The sequence below is a fragment of the Denticeps clupeoides genome, chromosome 10 (assembly GCF_900700375.1).
Source record: "Denticeps clupeoides chromosome 10, fDenClu1.1, whole genome shotgun sequence".
In the NCBI taxonomy this organism is placed as follows: Eukaryota; Metazoa; Chordata; class Actinopteri; order Clupeiformes; family Denticipitidae; genus Denticeps; species Denticeps clupeoides.
This window is the reverse complement of record NC_041716.1, coordinates 2697840-2721099: the sequence shown is the minus strand read 5'-3', so window position 1 is coordinate 2721099 and position 23260 is coordinate 2697840. Positions and strand designations below refer to the sequence as shown.

General features: G+C 48.0%; 2 protein-coding genes and 1 pseudogene across 4 annotated transcripts; 2 read left to right on the top strand and 1 right to left on the bottom strand.

Annotated features, from left to right (window-relative positions):
* The first annotated feature begins 3538 nt into the window (after nt 1-3538).
* On the top strand, nt 3539-9263 carry sypl2b (synaptophysin-like 2b). Its single transcript, XM_028993966.1, has 5 exons — nt 3539-3750; nt 4530-4642; nt 4719-4917; nt 5777-5968; nt 8848-9263. Exons 1-5 carry the CDS (start codon nt 3682-3684, stop codon nt 8968-8970), a joined length of 696 nt encoding a protein of 231 aa, XP_028849799.1. The 5' UTR covers nt 3539-3681; the 3' UTR covers nt 8971-9263.
* A 548-nt stretch (nt 9264-9811) lies between these two features.
* LOC114797612 (ataxin-7-like protein 2) lies at nt 9812-16687 on the top strand. Of its 3 annotated transcripts, XM_028992500.1 has the most exons (10): nt 9812-9947; nt 11868-11936; nt 12127-12385; nt 12466-12689; nt 12779-12861; nt 13431-13642; nt 13940-14120; nt 14226-14347; nt 14965-15772; nt 16422-16687. In XM_028992500.1, exons 1-10 carry the CDS (start codon nt 9821-9823, stop codon nt 16437-16439), a joined length of 2103 nt encoding a protein of 700 aa, XP_028848333.1. In that variant the 5' UTR covers nt 9812-9820; the 3' UTR covers nt 16440-16687. The 3 variants fall into 3 exon arrangements, with proteins under 3 accessions (XP_028848333.1, XP_028848332.1, XP_028848334.1); XM_028992499.1 differs by lacking the exon at nt 16422-16687 and having other exon boundaries at nt 14965-16221; XM_028992501.1 differs by lacking the exons at nt 9812-9947; nt 16422-16687 and having other exon boundaries at nt 11867-11964; nt 14965-16221.
* Nucleotides 16688-19667: 2980 nt separating this feature from the next.
* Nucleotides 19668-22060, bottom strand: LOC114798003 (amphoterin-induced protein 1-like; annotated as a pseudogene).
* Nucleotides 22061-23260: the final 1200 nt, after the last annotated feature.

The window sequence follows — 23260 nt, the reverse complement described above, 5'->3', positions numbered from 1 at the left end:
GCACTGGTGCCGTAGCACTTCCGCACCAAGCGAGAGTAGAGCAGGACGAGCCCGCATGGAGCAGGCCTGCTCCTCTCCACACTGCTTTTTTAAAGAACCGGCCTTACCGGACGGGTTTGGCGTGACTGCATTCCTCTGCGTGCCAAAGAGACAGGCCGCAGTAGAAAAAAAAAAAAAAAAAAAAAGAAATGAAAGAGAAATCATCGAGAGCAGTGGTCAGAAATGAATAAACATTTTATTTTGCTCTAAATAAGATCAGTGTAAATGATGCACATAGGTACTTAAATATAGGTATTTCAATACAAGTCTTATAATTGTGCTGCTGCAACAGTACAGTACAGTACTCTACACTACTCTGGTTCTTATAAATTGAGGATGGCATTTTGCACGGTGGGGCGGTGGACAGGACCACAATCGTGTTGTACTATTGTACTAAAGTCAGAAACACACACACAAAAAAAAATCTCTTATGAAAGCCAGACTCATCAAAACCCCCATTTATCGAAGCTGCATAGAATGTTGTTACTGTTACAAATAGCCCCTTATTGAATCATGAAACAAAGACATGATGTGTGCAGAGAAAGAGGCTCTGTTCTCATATTATAAATTTCCCACTTGTGGGACTAATACAGGTCATCTTGTCTTATTTTGTCTTGTCCTCCATCTGTAGACTGTTGCTTGTAGGAGATCATTCATTAGTTTCATTAGATTCATTTTTCTCTTTGTGTCAGCATGAACATTATTGTCACTTTCACATTTTAACGCTTTTAGACAGCCTCTTCCTGAACCATTTGCAGTTGGGAAGAACGAAATCCGTAATTAGTTTCACTACTGACTGAAGAATGAAGCTGGCAGTGGCGGCCACGCAGGTTGCCGGTTCGAATCCCGAGCCCCGACATGTTATTCTTGCACTGCTTGTTTGCTCTTTATGTAGCCCAGTGTGTCTGTCACACGTGCAGTTTATGTGAGTATGCAACCATGTTTAAATGTTACATGTGGCACCAGGTTCTGGAGAAATGTTCTTTTGTTTCGTACTGTCTAACACATACAGGGAGTGCAGAATTATTAGGCAAATGAGTATTTTGTCCACATCATCCTCTTCATGTGTGTTGTCTTACTCCAAGCTGTATAGGCTCGAAAGCCTACTACCAATTAAGCATATTAGGTGATGTGCTTCTCTGTAATGAGAAGGGGTGTGGTCTAATGACATCAACACCCTATATCAGGTGTGCATAATTATTAGGCAACTTCCTTTCCTTTGGCAAAATGGGTCAAAAGAAGGACTTGACAGGCTCAGAAAAGTAAAAAATAGTGCGATATCTTGCAGAAGGATGCAGCACTCTTAGAATTGCAAAGCATCTGAAGCGTGATCATCGAACAATCAAGCGTTTCATTCAAAATAGTCAACAGGGTCGCAAGAAGCGTGTGGAAAAACCAAGGCGCAAAATAACTGCCCATGAACTGAGAAAAGTCAAGCGTGCAGCTGCCAAGATGCCACTTGCCACCAGTTTTGCATATTTCAGAGCTGCAACATCACTGGAGTGCCCAAAAGCACAAGGTGTGCAATACTCAGAGACATGGCCAAGGTAAGAAAGGCTGAACACAAGCTGAAACGTCAAGACTGGGCCAAGAAATATCTCAAGACTGATTTTTCTAAGGTTTTATGGACTGATGAAATGAGAGTGAGTCTTGATGGGCCAGATGGATGGGCCCGTGGCTGGATTGGTAATGGGCAGAGAGCTCCAGTCCGACTCAGACGCCAGCAAGGTGGAGGTGGAGTACTGGTTTGGGCCTTTTCGGGTTGAGGATTGAGTCAAGCTCAACTCCCAGTCCTAGTGCCAGTTTCTGGAAGACACCTTCTTCAAGCAGTGGTACAGGAAGAAGTCTGCATCCTTCAAGAAAAACATGATTTTCATGCAGGACAATGCTCCATCACATGCGTCCAAGTACTCCACAGTGTGGCTGGCAAGAAAAGGTATAAAAGAAGAAAAACTAATGACATGGCCTCCTTGTTCACCTGATCTGAACCCCATTGAGAACCTGTGGTCCATCATCAAATGTGAGATTTACAAGGAGGGAAAACAGTACACCTCTGAACAGTGTCTGGGAGGCTGTGGATGCTGCTGCACGCATTGTTGATGGTGAACAGATCAAAACACTGACAGAATCCATGGATGGCAGGCTTTTGAGTGTCCTTGCAAAGAAAGGTGGCTATAGTGGTCGCTGATTTGTTTTTGAATGTCAGAAATGTATATTTGTGAATGTGGAGATGTTATATTCACTGGTAAAAATAAATGATTGAAATGGGTATATATTTGTTTTTTGTCAAATTGCCTAATAATTATGCACAGTAATAGTCACCTGCACACACAGATATCCCCCTAAAATAGCTAAAAATAAAAACAAACTAAAAACTACTTCCAAAAACATTCAGCTTTGATATGAGTTTTTTGGGTTCATTGAGAACTTGCCTAATAATTCTGCACTCCCTGTATGTAGCTGAAATGACAAAGCTCAGCTTGCTTTTCCTATTTGCTCCGAATTTTAATGAAATGAGTAAAAGTTCCCTTTGATATTACTACTAATGTATGAGAAGAAACACCATTTTCACGACTATAATATTTATTACACTGTTATCTAGACAATAACAGGGATAGCTCTAAATGTCAGTAGCGGGTGTTTCCACATTTTGCCGCAATGACAGCTTGACAGCGACGTCTTGTGCTCCTCACTAGCTTCATGATGATGCGTCAAAGCGTTCCACTCTTCCACAAGCGCTACACGCTGTTCTGCCAGGTCACGAGGGGGTGGGGTACATTCAGTCCCTGCTTCAGCTGGTCCCATACGTGGTCTATGGGGTTCAAGTCAGGGGGCATTGATGGTCATACCATACTAGGCACTCCGACTTCCTCAAGGCGAGCTGTGACAATTCTGCCACGATGTGATGGAGCATTATCAGAAAGTTATGAACAGAAAGTTGGGGGTGTGCTGGCGGAATTGGGGGATGAAGATGAAGGTTCTATGATGTCTCTGAGGTAAGAACGTGCAGAGACTGAGCCATGTACAATAACCAAATCTGTTTTGATGGCTGCCCAGACTGTTCGTGACACTGCTCGTCCGGTGAGTGACGTTGTGTGTTCGTGGCTCTTTGGATGATGAACTTGGAATGACTTACTGACAATACCAGCTTTTTATACCCACAACGTTGAAATTAATGCCACATTGAGAAAGGTTGTCTCTTGGTATTGGCCCTAACATAAGGTACACTTGTACACAATAAATCTGTAAAATACAGATTGAATGATTTTTTTAACCGATAGCGCCCCCCGGCGGGACCGGACTGGGGGCGCAACTCCGCACACACGTTCTCCTCCGCGTCGTGTCGTTTTAAAACACGAAACAGAAGAAAGGCAGTTACAGCACAGTTACTGGAATATTGTTGAATTTATTTTTTTGTGCTTTTGCGTCGTCTCGCAAGTTCAGGCCTTCCTACTCCGAGCAGAGAAAGAAAGAGAGAGAGAGAGAAAGAAAGAGAGAGAGAGAGAGAGAAAGAAAGAAAAATCTGCATTTCCTGTCTGGAACTTGCATAGCAGCGAGGGAGCCGGACTCCGGTACCGAACGGGACTGGACTGAGCGGTTCGGGCTTTTGGGGGAATAATTGCGATAAAAAAAAAAGAAGCCATGACCGGGTTCAACTTCAACTTGGAAGCCCTGAAGGAACCTCTGGGGTTCATCCGCGTTCTAGAGTGGGTGAGTGCTGCGCAGTAGCCCGGATGTTCAGAACGTTCCGTTTTTAAATTCAACTAGCGGCTTTGGACGAAGGGAGTGTCTTGTTTCTGCAGTTGTATTCGTGACAGCGATTATTCGTCACGCGTGGCACGCCACAGCACAAGGTGACACGGCGACACCGTCACCCATCACCAGGAAAGCAGTGTGTGGGGACGGCGCCTCGGGATTCGAACCGGCAACCTTCCGAGTACTACGGCTCCCACCAGGCCACCACTGTCCCACAGGTGACTGACACACACCAACGCAGCGTGGTTAAGAAGGGGCAGAGGTGGCCTAGCGGGCAAGGGCCCATAATCGGAGGGCTGCGGGTTCAATTCCCGAACCGTCAAGGTGGCACCGAGCCAAAAGCGCCGTCCCCGCACACTGCTCACCAAGGGTGACGGTCAAATAGAGAGGACACGCTTCGGGGTGTCACCGCGTGCTGTGCTATGATGACAGTTGTGGGCACTGGTGGCCTAGTGGTTAAGGAAGCGGCCCCGTAATCAGAAGGTTGCCGGTTCGAATCCCAATCCACCAAGGTGCCACTGAGGTGTCACTGAGCAAAGCACCGTCCCCACACACTGCTCTCCGGGCGCCTGTCATGGCTGCCCACTGCTCACTCAGGGTGATGGGTTAAATGCAGAGGACAAATTTCACTGTGTGCACTGTGTGCTGTGCTGCTGTGTATCACATGTGACAATCACTTCACTTTAAATTCACTTTAAACTTTAGTTGCAGCGTCCCCTCCCCTGTCCCCGCAGGTCTTCTCCATATTCGCATTTGCCACGACTGGAGGCTACACCGGGTCCACAAGCTTCATCGTCTCTTGCCAGAAGGAGGTTAGCGTCACTGCCCAGTTCGGCTACCCTTTCAAGTAAGCGCCGAACACGTCGGCCTCGCTCCCGCGGCCGTTTGTGTCCGTGACACTGAGGAGGTCTCCCCCGTCTCAGGCTGGCGGCCAGTTCATACGACGTCCCCAACTGCGGTACCAACGGGAGCACCGTGCAGCACCTGACCGGAGACCCCTCCTCCTCGGCCGAGTTCTTCGTCGCCGTCGGAGTGCTGGCGTTCCTGTACAGCGCCGCCACCGCGGTGCTCTACCTGGCCTTCGACCGCGTGTACAGACGGAGCAGCCGCGGCCCCACTGTGGTGAGTGGCTCGGGTTCAATCGGCCAATCACGTTCCGTGTGCCAGATTTAAGGACCTATAGAGAAAGCGGCAGGTGACAGTTGGTATCGTAAAGACCCTGACCGGGAGACTCTCAACAATCACATCACTTCATAGGCTCCCCGGGCACCTGTCATGGCTGCCCACTCAGGGTGATGGGTTAAATGCAGAGGACAAACTTCACTGTGTGCACCGTGTGCTGTGCTGCTGTGTATCACAAGTGACAATCACTTCACTTCATCATAGAACTCCAATACACTCCAGCACTTTCACTTAAGATAAGATAAGATGAACCTTTATTAGTCCCACAAGTGGGAAATTGCATTTGTCACGGCAGAAAGTGGACAGAAACAGAGTTAATGGCAGCCAAAAATAAATATGTATATGTATATATCTTCACATGTACAATTGAAATCTACCTGTACAGTTGGTAATTACCGTGGTGTATTTGAAGTGTGTGTTTGTTTGTCTATGTGTGTGTGGTCAACTGTGTCGTAGAGTCTGACAGCGGTTGGAAGAAAAGACCTTCGGAACCTCTCCTTTCACTCCCACTTTCAATCGCTCTGGACTCAATCCCCCCCCCCAGAATTTTTGCACAAACTCTTTACTCTTTACCTGTTACACATATTTTATGTTTTATGTTAAAGACATAAAAGTGTAATATTTGGTTATGTTTGAATATTGGTATTGCATTTGCAGTACTGTGGTCTGTAGCAGTCGCCAAAGCATTTCACTGCATGTCATTCCGGGTACGACTGTGTATGTGACAAATAAAATTTGAATTGGGATTCGACTGAGACTGAGAACCCGCTTTTAACCACTTTTCTGGTGTTAATAACAGGACCTGCTGGTGACGGCAGCCTTCGCCTTCCTCTGGCTGGTGTCCTCCTCTGCGTGGGCCAAAGGCGCGGCTGACGTCAGGTGGTCCACGAGTCCGTCCACGCTCGTCAGGCTCACCGCCGTCTGCGGGGACCCGCGTTACAAATGCACGGCCGGCGCCCTCCCGCACCTGGGGCGCCTCAACGCTTCGGTGGTATGCATCTGCCGAACAGAAACCCCGACCGCAGAGCATGCACTTCCTGTTTAAGTGAGACTGGTTCAGGTGCCTCGACTGCACGATTATTTTATTCGTGCAATATTGCAAATTGACTGCACGCCAGCAGCATAATGGATCATTTTCCCATGATCAGCCAGATGATGGACACAATGCATGTATATTTGTGTGTGTGTGGAGGGGGTCTGAAGTGGAAATCGCGTTCGGCAAGGCAACTGAAGCACTGCATTATGGGATGTGTAGTTTTCTGTTTTATTAGCCGGGCCATAATAATAGATCTCTATAAAGCGAGCCTAGCGAGCAGTGGGCGGCCATGACAGGCGCCAGGGGAGCAGCTCAGTGGCATCTTGGTGGCTCTGCAACCTTCTGATTACAACAACAACATTTATTTCTTATTTAGCCCAAAATCACATACAGTATGTCTCAATGGGCTTTGACAGGCCCTACACCCCCCACACTTGACCCTTCTGCACACAAGGAAAAACTCCACACAAAAAAAACTCTAGGAGAGAGAAAAAAAGAAAGGAAGAAACGTTGGGAAGGAGTGATACAGAGAGGGACCCCCTTCCTGGGTAGAGTGAGCCTGCAAATGGTGTCAGTGCAGGGTTGGAGATGATATAATAATAAGTCCTACAGTTGTAGGGTTGGAGAAGTCCAGGATGTATTCAGTGTCATGGTCTAGATTACGTGTCCGTAATGATGTTACTGGTCCATTTGAAGATCCCTATTGCTGTAGTTGTAACGGTGGTGGTGGCTGTGGTGACCCTCTGGTTTGTTTCATGGTATGTCCTTGTTAAGCAGTTGTCAGGAACCAGGATTTATTTGCTGGTCTCTTCACTGGGGTCTGCCAGTAGTCTGGGTGCTTGATTCCGTGTCTCGGAGAAAACAAACAGAAGCAGCGGCAGACGGTTGCACTGTACGACCGATACTGAAATATGTGGTAATAGTGGTATATTGGGGCTACAGTGGCCCGGTACCCTAACTAGGACAGCCTAACTAGGGTGAATTTAACTTTGTCTGTGTCTAACATGGGGACTCTGTGATAAACTGGACTTTATAATTGACACTGCGTCAAAATCAAGTGAAATGAGGGTCTAGGACTTTAGCAAAAAGCCAGAGAAAACAGATAGGTTTTGAGATTGGATTTAAACACTGAGACTGTGTCTGAGTCCCGGACACTGACAGGCGAGCTGTTCCACAACTGCGGAGCTCTATAGGAGAAGGATCTGCTCCCAGCTGTGACCTTCTGCACCTTTTGTACCAGTAGTGACCCCGCACCCATTGATCGAAGGGGGCGTGGTGGTTCGTAAAGAACCAAAAGTTCACTCATGTATTGCGGGGCAAGACCATTTAGAGCTTTATAGGTTAAAAGTAGGATTTTGTAGTCAATCCTAAATTTGATGGGTAACCAGTGCAGTGATTGTAAGACTGGGGTGATGTGGTCAAATTTCCTGGTTCTGGTTAGAACTCTGGCTGCAGCATTCTGTACTAGCTGGAGTTTACTCATGCACCTACTAGAGCATCCAGACAGTAATGCATTGCAGTAATCTAACCTTGATGTAATAAATGCATGGACCAACTTTTCTGCATCATGCATTGAAATGATATTTCTTATTTTCGCAATATTTCTAAGGTGAAAGAATGCTATCCTAGTGACATTATCTATGTGCGAATTGAATGAGAGACCTGCATCAATGATGACACCTAGATCCTTCACTTCAATACTCGGTGAGATAGAAAGGCTATCCAGGGTTATTGTATTGTCAGCCAGTTTATGCCTGGCTGCTTGAGGCTTGAGGCCCAAGTACAAGCGCTTCTGTCTTGTCAGGGTTTAACAGGAGAAAGTTGGTGAGCATCCACTGTCTAATGTCCTTCAGACAATTCTCTATATTGTTCAGCTGCTGCCTCTGATCTGGCATTGCTGACAGATACAGCTGTGTGTCATCAGCGTAGCAATGAAAGCTAATACCGTGTTTGCGGATGACGTCGCCTAAAGGTAACATGTATAGAGAAAAAAGTAATGGACCTAGGACAGAACCTTGTGGAACACCAAACTCGACTTTACTATGTGAAGACGAAACACCATTGATGTCAACAAACTGATATCGGTTGGTCAAATATGATCTGAACCATTCAAAGGCTGTTCCCTTAATCCCGATAACATTCTCTAACCTGGCAAGGAGAATAGCGTGATCGATAGTGTCAAACGCTGCACTCAGATCAAGCAGGACAAGCAGCGAGATGAGTCCCTGATCAGAGGCCAACAGCAGGTCATTAAGCACTTTAACCAGCGCTGTCTCAGTGCTATGATGAGGTCTAAATCCTGATTGATATACTTCGTGGATATTGTTACAGTCTAGGTATGCGCTCAGCTGCTGGCCTACGACTTTTTCTAAGATTTTTGATATGAACGGAAGGTTTGATATTGGTCTATAATTTGAAAGCTGACTGCGATCAAGATCCGGCTTTTTAATCAGGGGTCTAATGACTGCTACCCTGAACGAACTTGGTACGTGGCCGGTGCTAAGCGACGAGTTAACAATTTTGAGGATAGAATTTATAATATTGGGTGCTTGTTGGAATCGGATCCAAAGCGCAAGTACATTGATTTGACGATGAGATTAATTTGATTAATTCATGCTCTTTAATAAGGTTGAATCGTTCTAATCGGTGGTCGTCTATTAGAAGATTATTCTAATAGCTAAATTATTGTAATGGCTAGGCCATGGTGGCCTAGCTGCTTCCTGAAGCGCTAGGCCGCCACTGCCCCAGTTCGGGGCGGTTGGAAACCGTGCCTGAAAGGCCGCGTTTGTGGAAAAACCCACGCGACTCGCATGTACACATCTCTCTCGTTTCAGACTTGCGGGTTTCTGAATCTCATCCTGTGGGGCGGGAACTGCTGGTTCGTCTACAAGGAAACCCCCCTCCACAGTTCTGCCGATGCCCCGGCCAGCGAGCGGCGGGGAGAACTGCCTTCGTAAAAAAAAACGCACCGCTTCTGCACCCCTCTCCCGTCGTTCGAAACCAGGGTGATGTGGCCTTGTGGTGCCTGAGTGGAGGAACTGATGTGTGTCCCATGTTTCAACACAAGTGAATGTATTATCTGTACAATGTTCAAAACATTAATATTGTTAAACAAACAAAACTATTAAATTGTGTCCATTGCAAATTCATAGTAAGTCGGTCTGTACGGTGTTTTAAGTGCCTTTTGCTGGTGAAAAAAGCAAAATCTTTGATTAAATACTGAAATAAACAGTATATTGGATGCAGGAAACACTGAGTTGTTATTCATTGTCATTTTTTGTCTGATATTTGATCAACACGGCTAGCTGTCAGCCTGCCGCTTCTGGTCCTGAGGTCTCATCTGAAAGGGACGTTGTCCTTGCCACGCACGTCTGGATTGTCGTTGAAAATTCAGTGAAAGTGATTGTCATTGTGATTGTTAAATACAGAGAACTGTGTGCTCTGTATTTCACCATCACCCTTGGTGAGCAGTGGGCAGCCATGACAGGCGCCCGGGGAGCAGTGTGTTGGTACGACGCTTTGCTCAGTGGCACCGTGGCGGATCGGGATTCGAACCGGCAACCTCCTGATTACGGGGCGTCTAGGCCACCACTGCCCCTGGGTTCTGGGTTCTTTAGGGTTTTGTGTGTTTGACAGTGAAATTAAAACGTCGCGGACAGGAACCAGAATCGGTGTTCCGACCCAACAACACGCTGCTCAGTACCGAAATAGAAATAAAAAACCCGGCGCGGACCCCGTTGGCCGCGCGCGCCCGCGCGTACCCGGCGGCGATCCCGCGCACGCGCGGTGGCGCGCCGCACGTCGACGATGGCGGTACGTGCACGCGCCGCGGCGGCAATGGCTGCTCCGGATCGGCGGGCTTCCGTCCCGGACGAGTTGCTAGGGCAGAGCTGGAGCCGCTGGCCGGACCGGACCGTCACCCCCGCTGCGGACGGTAGGTGACCCGCCGACCCGCCGCTCCGCCGCACGGGGGAGGTTTTGGGGCGGAACCGGCGGCCGTTTTTTCTCTCCTGTGAAATACACCCGGACCCACACAGCGACACCCAAACAAAAGATCCGCGGGGTCCTAGCGCCACTTGGGTGTGTGGCCTGCCAGAATCTGACGATTGCACTCGGATTATTCACGATTCCCTGACAAAGTATAGCCTCCCGTGTGTTTGCATGTATAATTAAGATAATAATATAATTATATTAAATAATATATATAATAATATTATTTATTATATTATTATTTAGATAAAGTTAATGTGGAAAATAAGACTGACTGAAATAACAAATAAAATAATAATAAAAACATAATATACACAATTTAAAATGACCCTAAATAATATGAGCCAGTCTAGATTTTTTCCATATGTATTTAAAATGAAAGAGACTATATTTTTTAAACGTGTGTCATTTTTTAAAAAAAAACAGGTAGCTTGTGTGAACTGGAGACTCTGGGCTGTCTGGATGCAACATCCAAAGCAGTTCATGCTCCTGTGATGCTGACTATATAAAATTAAGGATAATATGTGAAATGATTAATGCTTAAGGGCTTCAGTGCTTGCGGTGCCACAAATATATGTCTTACATTGAAATGTTTTGTCATCTGCTCTCAAAAAGTAGGAACATCTAGTATTAATTCTTCTCTCAGTTTTCTTCTAACTCATTAAATTATGTACAGGTGTTTGAAATTGAAAGGTTCGAAATCAATTGAAATTTTCAAATGAAATGTTCATTTTGGTAACTCATTAGTATGGAAACTTGTTCTAAATGTGTATAGAGTGACTAGTATCTGGTCATCATATTAATAATACTGTTCATCAAGTGAAACTATTTAGAGCCCAATCTGGCAACAGTGGGAACACCTTAATAAATATCGTGGGAAAAGAATTAACGCATAAAAGCAAAACTATTAACCTTATAACGCTTAACGTCTTTGAAATACGCGAAGAGCTGAATGATCACATTTCAGACTATTTTTGTTAGTGGCTAAAGAAATGCTCGTGTGAATTTTGCAACCCAAACACCTGGCAACACTGTCACTCGTTTGAAGTACGCAGTCTTCAGCAAATTCACCGGGATCCTGGCTCTATGCTAGGGTCAGACCTCTCGAAGAGTAATATTAATCCCACAACGCCAGCAAGACTACGCCGTTTAGTGTCAATAAACCGTTTTAATCCCTGCCGATTGGCACCCCCAGGCTGTATAGTTTCGCTTCCTGGGTACCCGACACACGCGTGTGAACTATGTTGCCAGACCTCGCGTGTGAAACAAGCGAATAGGTCTCTTAAACCTACGTACTTGAAACCGGTCGACCTCCGTGGTGAGCGATTTGGTACCCAGACGAAGCCCCAAAACCGTTACTGATAATAACCTTATGTGACATTTATGTCAGTTAATGTGAAAGCGAACGTTGACCCTCGCGTGTAATAAGCGGACTTGGCAACACGGCTGTAGAAGCGGACGTGTGGAGGGTGGTAGCAGGGACACACTGCTGAGGCCTGCACACAACCGGAAGTAAGGTGAGGGGTCTTGTGCTGTATCCCACCAGTTATTCTCTTGATCCTCAATCTTAATACCCCCAACCCCCCCAACATCTGCACACATTTATGGATGTTTTCTGTTTGGCTGGCCCAATGGCTTGCACTTGTATGATGAATATCCTCAGAGTTTTATTCATCATGCATTCGTTCAGATATTTACATGGCTGATGATTATCGGTGATTGCATCATATTGGACGCTTGTATTATTCTTTGGGTCGTTGTTTTGCAAATTCCATAAAATAAACGTGGTAAATGCCAAGTGTGTGTGTGCGCGCGCATATTTGTAATATGCATATTACATATCTTTTTTTACATATTTTTTAAGGGTCCAGCACAGAAGAATGCAGCAAAATTTTGAAGAAAAGGATGGAAACTATGACTCTCAGGAAAGAGGGTTGGTACTTCTTATGTGGCGGTTATAGGTCAGTGGTTAAAAGTCTAGGTGCTCAGAAAAAAAACAGGAACAAACGTTCAAGTGGAAATTGTAGTTTTGTTTGTCAGCTTCTTATAATTGTGATTTTAACCTGTTAAGAACTGTTACTGTTTATAACCTGTAAAACACAAACTTCTCTCACCCCATGCAGACATGGCGATTTATGGCCACCGACCAGCCTACGATGATTTTTTTTTGGTGGTGTGCAGCCATTGTGGGCAGGTCGTGAAGCCCCAGGCGTTCGAGAAGCACTGTGAACGGCGCCATGGCCTGTTTGCTAAACTCCATAGCCCGTCCGCCCACTCCGGCCCTCCTCAGCAGCCCTGTGTCGGTCGATCCCCCGTCCAGCACCGGGACGGTAAACAGGCTGCCATGCACAGACTGGCCAAAGCCCAGAAAGAGACGTTCAGGTTAGACTCCATATGAAGATTATATAACACGCCATGCAGACATGAGGCCAACATGAATTTATTCTCCTCTTTCAATTCAGTTTCTCACCAGTGGACAACTTGTCCCAAGCACCCCCTCCATCCCCACCATGCTCTTCAGCCCCCAGTCCCAGAGACCCCCCATGGCCACATGGGACTGTGCAACCCACTCTCCCATCACAGTGTGAGAAGTCTCTTCAGAAGGGTATTCAGGGTCCTCCTGTTGACGTTCTTAGCCCTTTACGCGGGCCGAGAACATACAGCAGAACCTACAAAAAAGTTCCACGTAGGTAGCCTGCTTTGTGGATCTTGAGCCATATGCACTCAGAACATGTTGCAGCATTAATGGGAATTTTGTGCCGTTTCCATTCCTAGCGAAGGAATGTGACCTGGACAAGCACTGTGGGGTGCTGGACCCAGAGAGGAAGAAGCAGTGCACCAGATTGTTGACATGTAATGTAAGAAATATCTTCATATCCGCCCTTCAACTGTGATTTAGGGTCAAATCACATCATCAACTTTCATATTAAAAGAAAGTCAAGTATACTTCAGACCATCAGCAAAGAGATACTTTTGACATTTTGGAATTAAAATGAGTTTTATAATTAAGACTAATCGTAGACAGAAAGCCTTTCTGAATGTAGAACTTTGTTCTTTTTAAGTCTTGAACTAGGCTTTATCCAAAAATGGGAAATGTGCCATCTAGAGGTGCTTTCTTATATAATACATTTACACTTACAGAGTTAATTAGATGCCTTCATCCAGAGCACCTTACTCAGGGATGCAATGGTAGTAAGTGGGGTTTGAACCTGGGACTTTGTGGTCTTTTGGTTCACGGGAGAGTGTGTTACACACTAGGCAAGACCACCGTTATTTTCATATATTTTGCAAGTGTTGGGCTTTGTTGAGAAACACCTTTTTATTTCTATCTGTGTTTGTGTGTGTGTGTGTGTGTGTGTGTGTATATATATATATATATATATACATAATTATTAAATTGTATATTAAAATTGCTTTATTCTTCCAGATTCATTCCATTCACCAGCGGCGGCAGGTTGCTGGCCGGAGCAAGAACTTTGACCAGCTGATTGCAGAGCTGAAAATGGGTGCAAAGGCTCGAGAGCGAGTGCCATTCCCTAAAGACAGTCTTCAAGGCCCGTCACCCTGCTCTGAGACAGCAGGGGTGCAAACAGGGAACCCGCCCACCAAACGCCAGCCTAATAATTGTTTACCTCTCAGGTAAGAAACCTGAAGTCACGCTTCCGGGCAAGGTTGGGCACACCTAGTCCTACACCTACCTTTTTTTTCTATTTGAACAAAACAAGTACATGAGTCAAATGTTCAGAGTTACATTCATGGCTGCTCAACACAATATTAGCATACACAAAAATCCAGAAACCTCAAATTTAACACATTCAACTTTTTGTATAACCTGTTCTTCAATGTAGAAGTTCTCAGAAAATGAAAGGGCCATGAATAAGCAGGTCTGTTGTGAGATTGGTCGTGCAAGAAGTTGACAGTGTCTTTGCTTGGCAGGTCCGGGACTCCCTCTGAAAGTGGCGTGGAGATGAACGAGATGGAACACTCTGAGAAGGTAGAAGCGTCGTCCCAGCAGGCCACCGGTCATAGTCACCTCTCCAGTGACGACAGTGAAGGGGAGGGGCATGAGGAGCTCATGGACCTCCCATCTAGACCGTGGCATCCGCAACCACTTGGGGTAGGAGGTTTTTTAATAAATCTCTCAAAGAACCTTCCCATGTTCCCACAAAACACTTAAAATGTAGAAAGATGTCTTTTCTGTCCTTCCCAATCCTGTCTGCAGCTGTGCACCTTCAGCAGCGGCGTGCTGGGCTGCGGCGTTTTCACGTTCGACAGGAGGCTGCATCGCTTGCGCTTCGCCCTGAGTGCCATGGTGGAACAGCATCTCAGTGCGCATCTGTGGAAGTGAGTGGTCTGATAAGGGTATTTATTTTTATTCATTTAGACCTGTATTATAAAAGTCATTTAATGCCTAGTAGGCTTTCCACCACATGGAAAGTTTATGATATCAGAATTAGTGCTGGGCAACCATTCAACATTTATTTTTTTCACATTGTTATGCACAACATTTGGTAATAATAATTCTTTTTTTTTTTTTTTTTTATCTTTATTTTCATTGTAGCAATGAGACATTGTACAATATGTGCAATATTCCAATGGCAAAAAACACTCAATTACTCAAGAACTAGATAAAAGAGGCAATAAAATAAGTACCAAAATTGTACATAACAGCAGAACAGCTCAAAAATCCATGCACAGAAAACATTAAAATATGAACTTCTGCATAGAAAACAGTAAAATATGACTGGCAATTTTCCTGCTAGTGATGACTGAATTACCATTTTAATCATGTCGGCATAATGATAATACTACATTGATCAAATAATGCATGAGAACAGTTGACCAGTGTTTATCACCATGCCTGAAATGATTATGATAATAATTTCATATTTGAAGTATTTTGATGCTATTTTCCCCAATGGTAAATAGACACAAGCATGAAACTGTTTGAATCCCCGCAGGAAGATTCCCCAACTGGCAGAAGTGCGTTCAAATCAGGCCCCCGTGGCGGCGTCATCTGGCCTGAGATCCCATAATTCCTCTGGCAGCGCTTCTGGTCGTGCATCTGCTCACAGCAGCGTCTCCTCCTCCTCCTCCTCCTCTTCCTCCTCCTCCCTCAGGACTAGCGTCTGCTTCATTCCGCAGCACACGGGGAGGGAGAACAGTTCCTCAGGACAACCAGCGACTAAAGGCAGCAGAACCGCTCCGGGTTCCGGACCTGGCCGACCGCGGAACCCTGCGGGGAGGCCCAGCAAGCAGCAGCTGCGGCTGCAGGAGCAGGAGCAGAGTGTGAGGACAGAGGGGCAGGGGGAGGAGACTTCGGACGACCAGTCAATATGGAGCAGAAGCCACACCCTCTCGGATAGAATGGCCGCTTCCTTCGCTCATGGACCAATCAATGGTACCCTCTCACCTGGAAAGAAGCCACGCCCTCTTCTGCACGTAGTGGAGAGCCAGCCGCCGTCCCCAGTGAAGCGCGCCTCTGTCCCTTCAGCGTCCCGCGCCGCTGCCCCTCCCACTGACACCTCCAGCCCCGCGGCGGCGGCCGCGGAGGGTTCCGGACTGCTCAAGAGAGCCCTCAGTTACGACCACAAGGGCTTGAGCAAGAGACGCAAGACCAGTGGTGCCTCGCCCTCCTCCACGCCCGCACGTCCCCAAAAATCCCACGCCCTGTCGTCCCCGACGCGCCCCAACTTCTTCTCCTGGAAGAAGGCCAGCAAGATCGGCGGCGGCTCGCTTGGGCTGGAGAAGAAACCCAAAACTCAGAAGGTGAAATCCCCACCCCTGGCTCCGAACCGTACCGGCTCCGTCCGCCGTCTCCTGGATGTAAATCCAGCAGCGCGTTTACATGCTCATCCGATCGCCATCTGGTGGTCATTCCTTATATTGCTGATAAATGCTGAAAAATATGAAGATTACCAAGATATGACCCTGAATGCAGATCAGGAACGTTGCCAGTGAAGGGCTTGCAGTATAATGAAGTGTTTATTTGATCGGTCCAATTATTCCGTTTATTTCAAAAGGTTGACCGCTGGATAAAAAGACATGAAATGGGCTTCAGTATTTAATTCTCCTAGCAATTCAACTTTGAGCTGCTGGCCAAGGTGCCACATCTTCTGTTAAAAACTGCATGTGGCATGTTGACCACTGTCAGGCCTGATGTTGGATTTTTTTTCCTCCATATCTGCTGCCAGGATCGACTGTAGGGTTTAAACAGAAAAAAAAAAAATTATATATATATATATATATATATATATATATATATATATATATATATATATATATATATATATATATATATATATATATAAAATATTTTATAGGGAGCTGTGCTGTAAAATCTGTGTGCTGTACTGTTTGTTCGCCTTTGAAATGAACAGATTTTGATGCTAATGCTCCAAATTTCCTCTCTCAACAGCCAAAACTTCATCACTGAGGTGCTCTGCCTTATAAATCCACTTGGAGGAGACGTTACTGCCATCTGTTGCCACAGACTGTGTTGTTTATGTATTTCTCGGCAGGGTTGTGTGTGTGCGTGTGTGTGTGTGTGTGTATGTGTGTGTGTGAGAGAGAGACAGCGCGGGGGTTACCTGCGTGTACGAGTATAGATATACCTCAAGACCTTCCTGAGATGCTGCTGAAAGGTATCAGTGGCGACACGAATTAAAACCTCGTAACACTTGAGCCGACGTCTTTGTGTCCTCCTTAAAGAATCTCCGGATCCGCGTGACGTTCCACGGTGGCTCTCAGCTTGTCGGCATTTTGCAGATGCAGGTGATTTGGACGCTTGGTTGTGCCTTCAGCCTCCTCTCCTCCTCCTCCCCCTTGACTGTACTGAAATGTCAGTTGTCCGTCGCATGCATGCGTAAGCCACTTTGCCGGTTATTACGAAGCGTGGCCGTGTTATTGGGGATTTCATCGTGGCACGCTCCACCTTCAGAAATGAATATCTGAACATGACTCATTTAATGACTAGTTTCTCATGAACTCCTGCAGGGGGTGCAGTTGTAACACGCGACCGCTACAAGCCGCAAACCCTGCTCTGCGCGAATACAATTTACACGGCCGCAAAACCACGCCTCGTACGACCTTCATACGATGGGTATGCATGCCTGATCAGACGAACTGATGTAAAAAGACAAAAAAAAAAAAGAATCCGTTCACGTTATAAAATGTAAAACGGTCCTGCGGTAATGTGAATGTTGGCCGATGACAATCGCCATTAGACAGGACCGAAAAGTGACTTAACGCTTACGTGGTGGAGGAACTGAACAAAGAACACGCGAATCACCACTCTCGTTACGCTGACTATCTTCACATCTGCTCCAAGACAGTTTTACTTTGAAAAAGGGTCCAAGCACCGAACAAATATTGTCATATAGTCATATATACTTTATTGTTTCTCAAAGTCATTTTCATAACAGTTCCTCTACAGTATAATTTCATTAGGTCTGGGATAAGCTTGACCATACGCGTCCACTGCTTCTCCCCTCTCGTGCCAACCAGGTTCACTTCCCGTGAACGTTCCGACTGCGTTTCTACCACAGATCGGGGATACTCGAGAAGTGCATTTATTCCCGGTCGTCTCTCCCACGGGTACCTGTGCGTGTGATGGCCGATAACGTCTTCCCGGAGCACTTCGGGATTTGCATGGCTTAGTAAGCCGCCTGACGCCCTTATCTCCCATCTCGCCCGCTGTACGCTCAGAGCAGGGACATTTCATGTGACCACAAGAGCGACCACACACACACACACAAGCAATTTCATCTGTAAAATCACTACTCGCTGTGGACGGGTCAGGAGAAAATAGGGCCCGGCGACTACGAACACTAAGAACAGCACAGAGGAGATAAATACGGAATATGAACCTCTGAATATCTATGCGGAGTAACAGCGTGGTGGGCTCCTGGCTCCTGGGTTGCTCCTGAAGAGGAGGGGACACAAAAATAGGACAAACCACCCCGCCACCCCTGACAGTCGAGTCGGGCCCAAAATAAAACGATTCCAGGTGAGAGCCGAAAATATCTCCCTGAGACGAGACACCATTTTGAACCCCTCGCTTCTATCCGATAAGAACATTGACGATCAGCTATTTTGTGCTATTGCCATTAATGCCAGTAATCATTAGTGTCGGGCCAAAAGGTTCCACTTCTTGAGCGTCGTCACAGCATCAGGCTAATAAGATTCTCAGGTTAAAGAAAGCAATGGCAGCGATCGAGACGAGGACCTGGCCAACAATGGAGATAAACATACCACAAGATGCCAAGAGCACACTGACATTTTCACTAATGCAACATTACGAGGGAAGGGGAGACACATACAACGTCCCAGAGGGGGCGGCTTTAGGGGTAAAACTTCATCAGCAGCGCGCGGTAATTCGCACTAATATTCATGGGAGGTGTTTTAATACAAATGCAATTGATCATGCTCCTTTTTTCTCCATGAATATGCACTTCAAAAAAAATGCTGGATCCGGTACAGTCAGGCATAATTCCACGAACGGGTGGGACATTATAGTGACGTTTCATGCGGCTTTCTGACTGACGGGGGGGGTTGAAACATGCAGACACAATGATGGACGCGCATGTAATGAAATATCGAATTGCATTTTTCACAAGATGGAACTGTTGATGGGAAGCGCATTCATGTAGAGGCTGGTGCTTATGCCGGTGGGCGGGACGCGTTATTAAGATGTTGGTGGACGGGTACAAGCTCCTCTGGACTTTAAATGTTAATGAAATGCAATTAAACAGAGCTGTCAGTCAAAAATGCCAAGATACAGAACACCGGGAAAGTACCACTTTAAATCTTTCTGGAATATTATATTACAAACGCGTGAGCATTATGTAATGCAATATTTTAATGCCTCTCAGATATGAACTACATTAGATGATCACAGATTTAAATGGGGCTGTTAATTTTTTTAAAACTCTACTTACAGCCTACATGTATAATGTGTAAAGAGTGCATTCATAATTCATTATAAAGCCTGAATTACTGCTATCACTGGTTATAAAAGAGTTTTTAGTATAATTATCCCTGAATTGTGGTGGGTCACTAGTATCAATGGCTTCACGGCTGTACAGTGAATATTAATGCTCTTTAAAATGTCCAAATTTAGCAAATGACTGAATTCAATGAATTACAATAAAAGTTCGCGCGGGGTCTCCATGAGTTCAGATATCGGCGATGTTAAGTGTTGTTAATCAAGCCGGAAAGGGCTTGTCGAGATTCGGTGAGGAGACCCCGCCCCCTTTTAATGCACATGCACCACAAACCCAAAGACTTTTAAAGCCCCGCCTCCCAGTCGTGCCACTCCTCGGAAAATGACCCACCGACGAAGACTACGCACACAAACACGATGACGCTGGACTGTTAGCGGGAGGGGGGGGGGCCGAGATCGTGGGCCCTAATATCTATTCTAAGCTAATAGTTTTTAGTACAGATCTGTGAGGTTCATGCTCGGGTTTTTCTTTCCTTTTGGCCAGTTTCCGGGGTACCGATCTTCTGTTTCTGTCTCTACTAGTTACTGGACACGTACGGTGCCAGGCCTTTTCACAGTATGGACTTTATGTGCTACAGATTTTAAATGCTGGATAGGGTTTTTTTGAATGGGATGGTGATGCCACACCTCTTCACCCCGCTTTCCAATGAGTCACAGTATTCAGACTTCAGTGGCAACCGCGTTCCTCCACCGCGTATCCCCCCTTACAACCACTATGGGAGTGTCCGAGAAGACCGAGCTGATGGACTCGGCCACCGACTTCTTCCGAGGTCCCTTCCCTTGCTCCTCCCTCACCGCTTGGGTTAAATTTGCCATTCTGGCTCTGCAGGTCCTTGGGGTCTATGAAGGCCACGTGCCTGTTTAGCTCCGCCTTCGACGCCAGGTCCTCGTGGGTGGGGGTGGCGCTCAGCATGGACGAATGGATGCTGTCCTCGTGCGGGTTCTTGCCCTTGCCGCGGCCCCGGGCAGCAGAAGCAGGGCAGCAGGGCGTGAGGTACAGGTAGATGAGGACCAGCACCACGCTGGCCAGGCAGCCCACCAGCGTGGTTGTAGGCCGTGTTGAGCGTGTCCCCCATGCCGCTCAGGTGTGAAGTTGTGCACCTTCAACCACCACGTACAGGGTCTCGTTGAAGGCGTCGCTCACGGCGAAGCAGGTGTAGACGCCCGAGTCCTCGGCGCGGACGGGGCTGATCTGGAGCTTGCCGTCCTGAAGGAGCACGGCGCTGCGTGGTTGCTGTCGGGGGACAGCGCCACGTTGCCCGGCAGCACCCAGGTGTTGGTCATGTCCCGGTGTTTTGTGTCACAGCTGAGTATCAGCTTCTGGTCCAAGTAGGCCTCCTCGTCCTCCTCCTTGAACGTGCTGCAGTTCAAGTGGACGTTCAGCTCGACGCGTCCACGGTCCTCTTCTCCGTCCCCGCAACACGCAGGTGTAGTCGTCCTTGAGTCGAAGGCGGAAGTTCAGCCCGGCGGATGTACCAGTGGGCCAGCAGGCTGTACAGGGCACAGTCACACAGGAGAGGATTGCCGTGGAAGTAGATGCCGTTCTTCCATCCAGGCGGGCAGCTCCTGGAGCTCCTGGACGGGGAGGACTTCACCCTGTTGGACGACACGTCCACAGGCTGAGCTTCTCCAGAGCCGGTTCTTGTCCTTGACCAGCTCCAGCGGGAACCGGGAGACCTGGTTTTGGGCTCAGGTAGAGCTTCTGCAGGCTGTTTGAGGCCCGGCGAAGGCGGAGCGTCGATCTGCGAGATGTGGTTGTGGTAGAGCAGCAGCACCTCCAGGCGCGCCAGCGGCTCGAAGATGAACTCGTCCAGCTGACGCAGGCCGTTGGAGGACAGGTCAGGTAGCGCAGGTTGGTGACGTGGACGAAGGCCTCAGAGGAGAGGAAGTGCAGGCCGTTGTGGCTCAGGAGGAGGCTGTGGAGCTTGGGCATCTTGACGGGAGTCCATCCGCGCGCAGCCGGCTATCTCGTTGAAGCTCAGGTCAAGCACGGCCGTGTACGGAGGCAGCGCCGTCGGGGCCGCGCTCAAGTTCATCCTGGAGCAGCTCACAATGTTTGCTGGCGGCATATGCAGGTCTTGTGGCAGTTCAGAGCGGAGCCTTGCGAGGCCGAGAACCGCACGAGGAACAGCAGGACGCAGAGGTCCCACGGGAGCAGGCACTTTTCGAGGACGAGCGTGGCAGGGACATCCTTGCCGATCCTTCCGGCCTTTTCCGGCGGAGATCCGTGGCACTTTCAGGGCTACAAGAGGAGACGACGGTCAGGGTTGCAGACTGAAACGTGGGTGCATTTAACCCAAAAACTCACCAGGCGCGGTCCGTCTGGACGACCCCACGCCGCGGTTGTCGGCGAGCATGTCCTTCCCTGCAAGATGGTGACAAAGTTAAACGTGTGTTGCATTGCACCATTCCCGGGACTCGACGACACGCGGCGCGGCCACGTCCGTTCGTTCGTTCGGCTTCCTTACCTCCGACCGCGACGTTTTCCGGCTTCGGATGCCGAACGCAGCCGTGAGCTGGTGGTCGCGTCGCGACGAATCCGTCTATTCGAGCTCAGCGTTCCCGTCCAGAGCGGAGCTCCTCATCCTCATCCTCGTCCTCGTCAGCATCAGCATCGGTCCGGCGCTGGGGCGCATGAGCAGTGGCTCCGGCGAGCAATCCTTCACCCACCGAGCGGCGTCCTGAGTGGAATTACAGACCCGACACGTGACGCGCTCCATCGTCCTCAGGCTGAAACCAGAGCCCACGTCGGTGGGGCTTCATGCAGCCAGTTTAACGTCATGAGGATTGGACAGGTTTTTTTGGGGGGGGGGTCCGGGGTGACAGATGGACTTGTGGTGCCGCTGAGATTAGCACCAGCGCGGGGTCACCTTGGACACCTCGTTCCTTGTCACTATAGATGCCACTATTGTGCTCAGTCGTGAATGTCACCGCTGCTGGTGAGACGAGGGGAACACGCATGGAGCCCCACGTACGTGCTCGTCCCCACGTAGCACAGTGCGGCACATTGAGGCGAAGAACGACGCCGGGGACATTGTAAGGTTAGTCGCCATGGCAGCCAGGGTCCTGAGGAGGGGCTGCAGGGTTACTGGGCCTCGGCCGAAGTGCCATTGGACAGAGCGGTCACATGCTCTTCAGAAGACGCTGACATCATCTTTTTTCTTGTTGTTGGGTGGGAGAGGATTTAAAAAAAAAAAAAACCCTGAAAAACCCAGTAGTACAGCAGGCAGCAGTAAATCGACTGTCTAGCGGCCTTTTCGGACCAGGTTCCGGCTGCGACAGGCGCAGTGTTGCCAGGCGACTGTTTCTTTGGCCTGGCATGTGCTGTGCATGGCTTCCCGGTCATTTTTACCCCCCCCCGCTTCCGTTTTTAGATATTCCGGAACATCTGCTTCACCCCGGGCACCCCAGGGCCCTGCGACCGCCGGTCCTGTTTGCATGTTGCATACCTTGCTCCTTTTTTTTTTTTTGGCTCAGATAAGATATGAAGGAGCATCTCTTCCTGTGCTCAGTGAGTAATATGATGTTTGCTTGAACCCCGTATACATGCACCAGCTGGCCTCTCCATGCGCATGTAAACACATTCCCCGGATTCTCATGCATCATAATTAACAGGAAGCGACGCCCGGTGGGGTCTGACGCACGCCGCGGCTAATTTTATTCCGGTCCCGAGGCGGTGTGAGCAGGTAAAGGTGCTATTTGACTGGAGCCGGAATACGTTGTCACATTTCAAACGATACGGTTGGCCGCGAGGCCGCACGAAGAGAAGGTCCTCGGAGTGGTGACATGAATCAAATGCTCGGGATAAATGGGGAGGGGGCTATTTATAGGCCGACAGGAAGGAGCGGGCCAGGTGATCTGTTCTTCCCAGAGAGCGACGTTTGAAGCACCCTCGTCCGCCTCTCGCTGTCGGACGTTGTCTGAGCATTCGAGCAAAGGGACTCATCAGGCCAGTGGCTAATGATACTCTACAAACACGGGCACCGTCTGCCCCTGCCTCTCGCCTCCCATTGCTTAGCAACCAGCTGTGGATGGCCTTTTATTATTGAGGGGGGGGGGGGTTCGCTGAGGGCTGCCTTTAAAAAAAAAAAAAAAAAAAAAAAAGCTATTATCCATGATGCATCCAAGGGCGTATTATCTCCAGCCTGCCAGTACCTGACGATACCGCAACCAAATCGTTTATTTATGTGTGGGGTGCTGGTGGCCTAGTGGGTAACACACTCACCTTTGAACCAGAAGACCCAGGTTCAAAC

Excerpts from the sequence above, each read along its gene's own strand:
- sypl2b (XM_028993966.1), top strand. The coding sequence starts at position 3,682 with ATGACCGGGTTCAACTTCAACTTGGAAGCCCTGAAGGAACCTCTGGGG. Across the intron at positions 4,643-4,718 it reads CAGTTCGGCTACCCTTTCAA|GCTGGCGGCCAGTTCATACG; the intron begins GTAAGCGCCGAA and ends CCCCCGTCTCAG. Across the intron at positions 5,969-8,847 it reads GGCGCCTCAACGCTTCGGTG|ACTTGCGGGTTTCTGAATCT; the intron begins GTATGCATCTGC and ends CTCTCGTTTCAG.
- LOC114797612 (XM_028992499.1), top strand. The coding sequence starts at position 9,821 with ATGGCGGTACGTGCACGCGCCGCGGCGGCAATGGCTGCTCCGGATCGG. Across the intron at positions 11,937-12,126 it reads TATGACTCTCAGGAAAGAGG|ACATGGCGATTTATGGCCAC; the intron begins GTTGGTACTTCT and ends CACCCCATGCAG. Across the intron at positions 12,690-12,778 it reads AACCTACAAAAAAGTTCCAC|CGAAGGAATGTGACCTGGAC; the intron begins GTAGGTAGCCTG and ends TTCCATTCCTAG.